At 42.9% G+C, this 11,910-nt stretch overlaps 1 protein-coding gene across 1 annotated transcript; it reads right to left on the reverse strand.

Annotated features, from left to right (window-relative positions):
• On the reverse strand, positions 1–11,858 carry SLC16A3 (solute carrier family 16 member 3). Its single transcript, XM_056506046.1, has 5 exons — positions 11,768–11,858; positions 4,920–5,164; positions 4,297–4,440; positions 3,172–3,939; positions 1–1,885 (listed from the first exon to the last, which is right to left on the reverse strand). The coding sequence occupies exons 2-5, from the start codon at positions 5,140–5,142 to the stop codon at positions 1,599–1,601; spliced, it is 1,422 nt and encodes a 473-aa protein (XP_056362021.1). The 5' UTR covers positions 5,143–5,164; positions 11,768–11,858; the 3' UTR covers positions 1–1,598.
• Between the last annotated feature and the right edge of the window lie 52 nt (positions 11,859–11,910).

Here is an 11,910-nt window from a genome sequence, read left to right on the forward strand (position 1 = left end):
TAGGATATAAAACCAGTTTATTTTATGCAGCATCTATTTCTTTTAAAAGTTATGATTCTAACTTTTCAATTTCTGTGTAAGGTTGTTATAACAATGCAAAACCATTTTGAAAAAACTTCCAAATGGAAGCTGGTATCTGAGATGATTCATTAGAGAGTGGCTCATGCTTTTGGCACATTGTTTCTGTTAAAAATTTAAAGGGGATACTGAGTTTTAAGGGACTAGGGTCTTCAGTTTTCAGTAATTAAGTGGAAAAATTTTGGCACCTGAAAGCCAATATTCCTTTGCTACTACTAAGAAAATGGAATCTGTTACAGTTAGCCTGTTTTGAAGATTGTTACAGCACTTACAAAGCCTAGACAGCTTTTTAAAGGCAGATTTGAGAGGTGGGGTGCAGTAGCATAATTTTATATTTTAAAAAATGACATTTCTTTAGTGGGATTGGGTGGGAAAAAAATAGAATGCCTTTCTTTTGCCTTGCTTTTCTATTCAGTATTGTGCCATCATAAAAATGATATAGCGTGTTCTATCATGATTCCTCCAACAGCAAGAATGGCACTTTGAACATCCATAGATTAAGCCAGAGGGTAGGGAAGTGGTATAAATGGGGTAGAAAAAAAACCTCAAAACCAAGCATGTTAAAACTTTCTCCTGATGCTAACATTGCATTTTATGGATGACTAACATGTTTCAAAATAGTTCAGTGTCTTCCCTAAGTCTACCCACTCTGTAGGTCATCTGGAAACTTGCACCATTTCTTTTAAATGCAAAATGTACACTTTTTCAGAATATTCTACTAAACCCGAATAATCATCTTCTCCATTTTACTTGTAATACTTTTCAGTGCTTTAGGGAAATTTTACAGAAAACAGGGTATGGAATTGTGGGTTTTGTTTGTTTACGGTCTGTCAGGATCCATTCTGCTCTTTTTTTTTCTTTTAGTACTACCTTGGAATGCCACTTGTGTGATCTGCTGAGGACACTACCTGTAATGTGCCTTTCCAAAAACAGGATTTCCAGATGATAATTGCAAAGGTTACAGGTTTAGGCAGAAATGCATTTACATAAATCAAAGTTACAGATATTATCAAAATTAAATTAGGGCTGAGACAATTAATCTAAAAAATCTAAAAAGGTAAGAAATTCGAAAATCTAATGGAGATCTTTAAGTTCCTGAGATTTTTTTCCATCTCAGATTCTCTTCCTTTCACAGAGAATATAGGGAAATTATGTTTAGCCACACAACACAGCAATTTCATCAATATTGTCTGGAAACATACATATAATTCCACTTTTCTTAAATATGCTTTTCCTGTATCTTCCAAGTGAGCAGTTTCTGGTGATGCATAGCAAGAGCCTACTTGTGTTCATAAGAGCTTTTTAGTTTACATAAAATGTATAACCACAGTGTTCCACCTTTTACCGATAGAGCTAATTTTCCAGTAAGATGTTGTCTAGCTAATCAGCTTCCAAAGAGACCTGGTGAGCTGACTAGCCCCCCCCAGTTATAAAGCAGATGGCCTAAACTACTTCTGTTTCTAAAATAAATAGTATTGAAAATCTTTATTTTCTGAACACTTCTCAGTTCCTTGTCATGCTCACACACATGTTTCTGGGTTAGTTACAACTTCACCATTTTTTTCAGGTTCATCTTTCAGAAACTGCTCCACTTCAATGGAGTCCACCTTGGCATCTTCAGGAGTTTTGTTTTCAGATTTGTTTAATTCTTCTCTTTCTGCTGCTTCTTCTTTTGTATGTGGTTCTTCTGATTTTTTCTTAATGCAGAAGAAATTTCCCAAGGCCAATACAAGGGCTGAGGTGGTAACTTCAATTCCAGCAATAATGAAAACAAACATGTACCTCTCCGTTGCATCCAGGAGTTTTCCTGAAAAAGGCAACATTCCACGTAATTAATGAAAGTTATTATCTTGCAGTGAATATTTTTCTGCTTTTAAAATTATTTTAACTCTCCTGTCTAGAATCACCTAACTAAGACCAATCACCTAACTACCTAACCAAGATTTTTTAAATAGGATTTAAATAAGTTTATTACAAAATATTTCTCAATTATTTCAGTTCAGTTTAACAGTCACTGACATTACATGACATTGCAAAGCACATACTCCATTGCCCACACGGAGGCAATGAAGTTCATCTGAAATAAAACCAGCCTCACCTTCATAAACAAGAGATCAAACGCGTGCTTTGTATTTCAGATAAAAATGTGTGCGTCCATGGATGGGATCTCTATCATCTCTATCATCTGATCATCATTGTCTTCTTGCTCATTTACCTTTCTACCTGGGCACTGCACTGTCTGCTTAAAATGTAAATCTTAAGAGTCAGTGTGGAGTAACTGATGGATTCTGACACTGGTAAAGTTAAATTTTCACAGGATTTGTTGGGTGTGAAAGAACAGGTGGGAGGATATGAAGGAAGTGCCTCTCCACACCTGAAGATCAGAGCAAGTAGTACACAGTATTGGTTTTCCCATGAAGGGGGTTCTGTCAAAATAAAACTGCTTGATGTTTTTAGTATCTCGTATAAAGAGTAAACATGTTATGGCAGTGACCTGGTGGGTTGTGGGAGGGAATGTGTGTTTCAGTTCAGGGTCTGTAAAATGTATGTTCTTTTATTAGTAATTAATTTATATTTTTACTTCAAATTAATGAATTTTACTATTTTGTCATGTCCCCTTATTCTTGGGTTGTGAGACATGCGATAGAAGCACTCTACCTTCCTTAAATCAATCCAGTTTTATAGTCCTCCTTGCAAGATTTTTTTCTTCCTTCAGGTGTATTCTTTCCTTCTCCAAATCTACACTGGATATAGAGAATGTATCCTAGTATTTCCCAAAGGAAATTGACCGGTTTCATATTCTGAATCCTAGTCAGCTATCTACCAATAAGTTCAGTGCAGGCTTTCAGAGAAGAAATAGCATCTCCAGATGGCAATTTAGCCAACTCTGAAATAGATCCAAGAAGGAAAAGGTTCATTCCATCCCTTCTTGGACCATCTCAGAGTGTAACTGCAGAAAGCCTTTGAAACATGTGCAACATGAGCACAATCTGCATTTCTCGAGTGACTCACATCTCTTTCTCAGCTCCCTTATATTTTGTGTAAATGGATGCAATGCACAGTTTTAAATTCTGAACTAAATGGCATACTTGCCTGCTGATGGTGGACCGATCAGAACAGCCATAGCTTCTGCCAGGAGCACTAAACCAATAGCACTGGAAAACTTCTGCGTACCGACAATAGCCATGAGAACTTCAAACTGAAGAGCACCTACCATTCCATAAGAAATGCCAAAGAAAATGCAAAAGACCACCAGTCCACCATAATCAACAGACATAGAACCCATGAGATCTGTAAAGCCATTAAAAATCATAGCAAAACTGAAGAGGTAGACACAGCGTGGTCTAACCCATTTAAGACCAGCTACCATTCCACAGATTGGGCGAGCAAAGATATCGATGAATCCCAGAATAGTCAGAAGAAAAGCTGCTTTGGTGTCTTGATACCCTAAATCCTTGGCATAACTCACAACAAACACTGGGGGAACAAAGAGGCCGAGCACCATGATAGACGCTGCTAGAGTATAGATTACAAAACCGCCGTCTTTAAACACACTGAAATCCAGAAGTTTTTTCTTCACTTTCTTCTCAGCTGGCTCTTTGGTGGCTTCAGCCTTTTTGGGTGGCTCCAAAGGTCTCATTAGTGCTCCGCATACACAGCAGTTGAGCAGCATCCCACCCAGGATAAGGAATCCTCCTCTCCAACCATACTCATGTTGTAGTATCTGCCCCAAGGGTGAGAGAGCACAAAGAAACACTGGACTCCCAGCAGCAGAGAGCCCGTTGGCTAAGGGCCGGCGTTTGTCAAAGTAGCGGTTTAACATGATGAGTGAAGGCTGAAAGTTTAGTGCCAAACCCAAACCTGTAGTAGAGGGTACATAAAAGTTAATTCTGGCCTACAGTATCACTGTTAAAGATATTTACAGTTTTTTATGACTCATGACTTAAGAGAAAATAGTTTTATTCCAAATGGACAAACGAATCCTAAGATAACACAAAGTACTCTACCCCCATAGTATTCTTGTACTTTATGATTACACTTCATGCTATCAAGCATTCATAACAAGAATAAATGACCTTTTAATTCCACACTTATCTGCCATCTTTATAAAAGCCCAATTGGGTGATCCTGATGTTTCAGGTATTTTTCGCTTATACAAAACTTCAGCCTAAAGCTAAGACCTAAGTTAACTCATTTGCAGCAATGCACAGTACTTACCAGTAATCACACCTGCAGTTAGGTAGATCTGGACAATGCTTGTGCAGAAGGAAGCTATCACCATCCCCATGGAGGCGAAAAGGCCACCCACCAGCATGACAGGGCGGCAGCCAAAGCGATTGACACATACACTACAAAGTGGACCTAGGCGAGAAAAGCAAGTTACAGTTGCTAAGATTAACCAACTTTGCAACTGATTTTATGACACTTTGTATTTCTTTGGTGGACTTCAAAGTGTAGCATTCATGGTTGGAATCAATGATCTAAAAGGTCGAAGGTCATTCCACCCTCAGTAATTCTGACTCGTTTTGAACTTTGCCCATATAGCCAAGCCTCTGTAGTCAAATACTTCAATCTTTTTTGTCTTCCAAATGAGTGCCTTTTGATTTCTCTTTTTCATCATGTTTAGCAACTACTGAGTTACAGAGACATAATTTGAAATCCAAGCTGGATGAGTTTTAAGAAATCTTTTGATTTATGTGATTAATAGTAATTCTTCATTGGAATGCCTTACTTGCACACAAGTAATGATATGCAGTCATGATACACACTGTAAATGGCTATAAGATTTACAAACTTAATTGTATGACATAATACTGTTTCAAAACCAGATAACCACTCACCTGTTCCGTAAAGCATGGCCAACAGAATGGAAGAAATCCATGCAGTGTCACTATATCCAATGCCAAATTCCCGGATAAGTTCTTTAAAGAAGACACTGACTGCCTTAGGAAAGGCATAGGAGAATCCTGTGATGATAAAACAGCCAAAAAGGACAGCCCAGCCCCAGCCTCCATCAGGGGCTTTAACACCTGATGGACCATCATCAGCTACTACTGCTCCCATGGTGAAGAAGCTTGTGCGTTCCCTAAGAAACAAAAAGCAATTAGTGTCTATAAAATTGCACTACCATTAAAACTAAGTTATGGAACTACTTAAAAGTCTTGAAGATGCAGTGCAATTGTAACTATTCCTTGCTTGAATGTAGTTCTTACAAAGCTTGCAAAAAATATACATGAAAGTGAGATGCACACAGCTGAGTTTTAAATAAATGGCTCCTGACAGCTCTCAGAGTCACAGCTGGATTTCACCCAAATCTCTGTTCCACCAGAAAACTGAAGCCATAACAGCACTTCAGGGGTGTGTCTTTCACAAATATGTAAAAATTCCTGCATTAAAGTCTGCAGGATTTTTAACGGAGGACCTTGTTACATGAAGCTCCTGCCTGGCCTATTCACTTAGGAGATCTGGTGCATCACAAGTGTTCTGTGAAATGGTGGGCTGATCACTCAGATTTTTTTTATTCCCCACTGAGGACAGCAGTACAGCCCTGATACACTGTTATCTTGAAAAGATAGAAAGATCCCTTTGAGATGATGATAAACTATCATTTCTCACACATCAAGTAAGTTCATAAGCTAAAGTGCAATGAATATCTCCATGAGCCATTTTTGTGGATGCTGGGAGTTAATAACTGAGGCAATCTTAGTACAACTGCGTGCCTGAAGCAAATACTTTCTATTGTTATTATTACCTAATCAGTAAGAAAAAGTGATATTTGATGAATCTCGGCTCAAATGTATAAAGAATAGGAATAAGATGTAAGAATGAAGCACTTAAGGTGGTAGGAAGCATTGTCACATGCTACTTCCAAGTTGTCAGAATATTTCATTTGCAGTGGAGGTTTAAAATGTTGGGGGAAGGGTTGAGCAGTTTTTGTTCATTTCCATTACCCATCTAAATAGCAACACGACGTTAGTAATAATACATGAGCATGCTTTGTTGAAAAATAGCAGCTGGCAATCTCTCCAGGCTGCTTATACAGTGCTGGATGGGGACATTCAGTGCCTTAAGGCATTTACCTCTGGGCACAGGCTGGGACAGTCTCCTTTACTGCTGTAAGAGCAGCCTCTGCAGACCTACAGTGCTGAACCCCGGTAGCAAACTACATCGACACATTATGAAGCGGCGAGTGGCTTTGAGAAAAAGCACCGTTAAGAACTACTTGGCAGCGCACTTGTTCCTTCCAGAAGAGAACTGACCAAGCTTTTGGAGGGGGCAGAAGTCAGTTCGGCAGCCGGCGCACCGAGCCTGGCGCGGAGGCGGCTCGGAGGAAGATCCGGCTCCCCCGGCCCCGCTCCGGCCCTGGGGCAGGGGCTGCCGGAGCCGCTCCCGCCGCGGCCCCGCGTGACCCCGCGCCGCGCCGGCCCGGCCGCCGCACTGAGACGTGCGGGACGTGACTCGGGCGGGGGCGGGCGCTGCCCGCCAGCTGCGCGCGCGGCGCGGGCGGAGCCGAGGCCGCACCCTCGCCCAGCGCTCGCAACCGGGGTTACCGGAACCCGGTGCTTTCACGGGAAAGGGAAACATCTTCCTTCCTGGCCGTTCCTGAGCTTTCCATGGCCAGCAAAGCAAATCAGCCTGTAAGAGACACATTCTGTTGCACCTGCCTTACGAAAATTAGCATCTTTGCCATGAGGAACAGTCTCTAAAAAGGTTTTATGTTTTGTTGTGATGAAAGGGCTAGACTTACCAGAGGGAACCTGGCCTACTTTCCAGCATTTCATAAAAATAAGCCTACAGGGAAACACACAGTAATATCCATTTACTCTTCTTTACATCATGTCTGCTACCACGTTTGGCTAAAAATCACCATAAACCGGTATGCCAGATCTTCAAATACCGTCCTTTCAATAGTGGTTAACATTTGCAGACACATGCCTCAAAAACAGCTCTCTTAAATGGAAGGGCTGAGAGAATTCGGATTTTTCAGCCTGCAGAAGGGGATGCTCTGGGGAAATCTTATTGCACCTTTCCAGTGCCTGAAGTGGCTACAAGAATGCTGGAGAGGGCCTTGTTTCAAGGGCATGTAGTAATAGAACTAGGGGGAATGGCTTCAAACTGACAGTAAGTTTAGATTAGGTACTAGGAAGAAATTCTTTAGTGTAAGGGTGATGAGGCCCTGGGAAAGGTTGCCTAGAGAAGCTGTGGCTATCCCACCCCTGGAAGAGTTCCAGGCCATGTTGGACAGGGCTTGGAGCAACCTGGCCTAATGGAAGGTGTTCCTGCCATGGCAGCGGGTTGGAACAAGATTAAGGTCAAGATTTCTTCCAGCCCAAACCACCCTCTGATTCTACGATCAGTGTTATCCATCTGCTTTTGTCCATTGGTTGTTCATGTTAACGCATCAAAATAAAAAGACCATTAACCAGAACTAAATGAACCCTGTCTCCATAAACACAGCAAGAATGTGCTTCATCCTGTCATGGTGTGCCTTACTAGGCTAAGACTGTATCCACCTCCTTAAGAAATAATAAGGAAGTAGTCCGCACTATGTATGTCCTGTGCAAAATGTAGAAAAAAAAAGGGGTGCCACCTTTAGAAAAGACAGGCTTGTGGTTGACCTGCACAGGTCAACCTGTGCAGAAAAAAATAAAAATCTCTTTACTTAAGATTTTGCTGCAGTGCTGGGATACTATCAAAGCCTGCTAAGACAGTACACTACTTCCTAACTGTTGCAACAGCTTGCTTTGCTTTCTGCTTTTGCTAACTCAGCTCTATTTAGAGGCAAGGGATTACATTTAGCTGGCTCAGTTTCGTATCTCCACAAAAGACATGATAGTATTGTCAATATTTTTTTCCAGATTCCTTCTATCGTGAATGGGTTCTTGCTTTGGTAATGTGTAAAACAAAGGTAGCATCTGAGGTTTCATCTTCCTGAGATCATCTTCTTGTTGTCATGGAAACTAATATAGACTCAGTTAGGAGGAAATACTAGTTAACATTGTGGGTGGTGCGATGGTGTGGTTTCTGGGATGATGTATATAAAAGGTGAACATTTGTATTATAAAAAGGAGCAGCTAGAAATGGCAAGAATCTATTATTTGTTTTTAGCCAATATTCTTATTGGCAACATAGCTGTACTTAATGGTCAGCAGAATGGGTAGGAAGGACATTTATGAGCATGTACACTGACCTATATAGCTTGAGGACTTCCTGTTCTCAAGAAAAATTAATTTCAAGAATTCTCAGGAATAATTAATTTCTTCTAACTATGGCTGAAATCTACACAACCTTGAATTTCTATGATACAAATAAAATATGGTTATCAAAAATAGAACATAGGCTTGCAAGTAGAGAACCCAGTTCAACCTAGACTTCAGTCTGGAACCCCACCCAGTTGGGAAATGCGTAACTAAAAAATAAGGAAGATGGTATAAGCTGAGTAATGTAGAGATCCTCCTTTGGTTTTCTTATCTGTGAAGCAAAGAAAATAATTATTCTCTCTTCATAGGGTGTTGGGGGTATGACTACTTTGAAAAGCATAGGCTGTTCAATACTGTGTTAATAGGAGTTATAAACTTCCAGTATTTGCCCAAGGGTATTAAAATCTAAGCAGACTACACAAAATATGCTTGTTATTCTTGGTTTTACATGAGGATTCCTAAGACTAACCAACTCTACTGAATTTTTTCAGGAAATTATTCCTGAAAAAATATTTTTATTTTAATATTCTATTTAATATTATATTTATTTTAATATCTTATGATAATCATATAGACATATAGAACAAATACCCTTTGTATTGACATCACTGACATCTGTCTATTCAGCAAGACTTTAACTCCTTTCTGATTCTCTAAAGTACAAATGCATATATCTTTAAATCAGATTTTATTACAACTCAGGTACCTCATAGAAGCCAATTAGACGGGCTATTGGTATAACCCACTAGTGCATTTCCTGTGGCTTATCTGCTTAAATATTAGCCAGTTGAATTATATGTTCATTCCAAAGGCTGCTGCAAACTTGTGTTCCCTACAAAATCATTACCATATTTACCAATGCCTATCCTTACCTCCTGTCCTCCCTGCAAGGCCCCACAGTGACTGCCACTGTCCCATTTTGGCCTCCTCCATTTCAACTGAGACAATTTCCCAGATCTGCTGCCTTTCTTAAGGGTTTGCCGGTTTTCCTCATTCCCTCATCTCCCTCTCAGATCTACTAGGATAATTCTGTGCAGTCTGTAGCTGCAAGTGATGTTCATACCAAATCTTGACTATTAATCATTCTCCAGTTCCCATTTAGCCTCAAAACATCTGAACTGTTCATTGCTGCTGCACAGTGAGTAACATTCATCACAAGTAATTAGCAGACCGCACTGACAGTAAATTCACACTGCAATTTTATGTGTAGAACACTAACCAGTCTAAATTCTATTATCTGGTAAAGTGTTCTATAGGGAAAGTTGTGAGTATTTATTTGCTTATTTTGTATCATGAAAATGTTAGAGCCCTGCTCTTTATATTATTTGGGGAAACAAATATACTTGTCCTATTACAATAGCATTGTCAACCTCCAGAGTCATTGTATCCGTATCAAATGCCCAATTTCTGGAGAAGTGGATTTATTTCGTTAAAAGTCTGTGGGTTTTTTTACACCACATCCATTACCTTAAGTTCTTTATGTCAGCATCACAGCAGCACCTTAACACCAGAGAGCACATGCGCTTTCTGTGTTCACAGAAAACTGACAAACGTGCCTTCAGCTGTATTGCAATTATCTGACTGATTTCCATACGCTTTCAAAAATATAAATTGCAGAATCCCAACTTCAGTTAGGAGCAACTTACAATTATCATGAAAATTAATTTCAGTCCTTCAGCTGTGATGGCTTTGCAATGTGTTGAAGCTTTAGAAAAACATAAATGCTTGACAATTGCTTATAGTGGAGAGGTGTCCTTATATTGCTTAGTATAAAACCAAAAAGTTACAGAGCTAGGGTAATACCAATTAAGGGCCTATTCCTGTCACCAGCTGGGCATCTGCTTTTATTTTTGTAAAATATCCTGAAACTTTTCTAATATATAAAGTGCACGCATGCACATGCACTGTATCTCAAGCTAGGTGAGCACGTGTAGCTGAATACAGTGAGAAAAGATTGTCTGTCTCAGAGGTGTCATTTTACATAGTTGCTTTGGACAGTGCATCTGCATAATAGGGTGTCATACATAGAGAAAGGTAAATTGCTACTTCAGCTACAATTTAAAACGCCACCTTTTTATTTCTATAATATACCTTGATTTATACTTCTGACTGAACCACAAAAGGTGTACTGAACTAATAGATTCTGATTTACATTTTAAAACGGCTGCCACACGACTTCCTCTGAAATAAACGCTGCAAAACCCTACATGACTTTACTCTGTGACATCCGAAATTGAACGGTTTGCCCAAGAGGAGTGCATTTCCACTACTAACGGTCTGCGCCTGTGAGGAAGCTGAATTACTGAAATTCAACTCCACTTTTGTGGGCTTTTTTTTCTCTCCACAAAATTGCTTAGAAGGCAAGCCGCAGACCCCTCCAGGCTGATTGCGAGCAGTATCAAAAAAAGGTTCTTTCCCAAGAGATGGAGAGGGGCTGCGGCGGCCGCCGCGCGGGAGGGATGTGGGGGACAGAGCGGTTGGGAATGCAATGGTGGCGGTGGCGGCGTCTCCACGGCCACGAGCGCTCGCGCGGCGCTCCGGGGCGGGCACGTAGCCCGCGCAGCCCTCAGCCGAGACGGCTCCGGCCGAGCGCCTGGGTCAGACCAGGGAGATGCCGTGCAATCCCGAGCCCGGGCGCCCCACCGTTCTTAGTATGCTTGCTGAGCCCAGGAACGGAGCTCACGCTCGGGGCTGCGACGATGTCCTTATGAGGGAACAGTCCCTCAGACTGCTCGTCACTCGCTCTGACGGACCTGAACGGTCATCCCTATGACAAAGAACTCCGAAATTCACCTCCCGGGGCTCGACACTGAAACAGGAGGTGAGCGGTAGCGAAGGGACCGCGGAGGCGACGCTTTCGCAGAGACCCTGGCCCCTCAGTAATGGTGTGAGGCCACGAATGGCGGAAACAAAGCCCGAGCTGGCGGGTGTCCCACGAGCCACCGGCGTGGCACTGTACGTGCCCTCGGGCGGGCGGCACTACGCGCCCAGGCGTGACCCGGCCGCCAGAGGGGAAGCCGGGGCCAGCGCTCTCTCGTAGAGGGCAGAGCGGGGCTCGGTGGCCAGCACCGCTCAGCGCCCGGACAGCGCTTTCAGGCCGGTGGCTCTGAGGACTTTGGAGACCCATACGGCAACGCGGGTTTCCCGACGAAGAGGTGCGCCCGCGTGGCCCCGTGAGCGAGAAGAAACGCAGCGGGCGGGACGGCGCCCCCCTGACCCTCGTGGGGTGGTGGCCAAGGGGTGCGAGGACAGTCGGCTTCTGTGCCCACGTCCCCATCGGCGTCCAGCGCAGCCTCTGGGCAAGGGATGAAGTAGGGACCCCTATACCGCGCTTTGCCCAAAGCTTGGGCGGCGCTCGGGCTCATCTGCTGGCCCGGAGAGCCCCACGCCCAGAATCGCCCTAGGTCAGCCCGGCGCTCTGGGTTCCGCTCACCTGGCTCTGGACCCCCCACCCCGCAACTTCACGCACGACGGCTCCGCCTCAGTACCTGAGTCACGTCCCGCGCCTCAGCGTGAGGATGCCCGTGCTCGCCGGAGCGCAGCCTCGCTGTCCCCGTGTGCCAACGCAGACCCGCCCCAGACCGTCTGGTCCCGCCGGCGGGGAGCGCTCCCGCGCGGCGGGTCCGCGCTG

The sequence above is a fragment of the Oenanthe melanoleuca genome, chromosome 18, assembly GCF_029582105.1.
Source record: "Oenanthe melanoleuca isolate GR-GAL-2019-014 chromosome 18, OMel1.0, whole genome shotgun sequence".
Classification (NCBI taxonomy): domain Eukaryota; kingdom Metazoa; phylum Chordata; class Aves; order Passeriformes; family Muscicapidae; genus Oenanthe; species Oenanthe melanoleuca.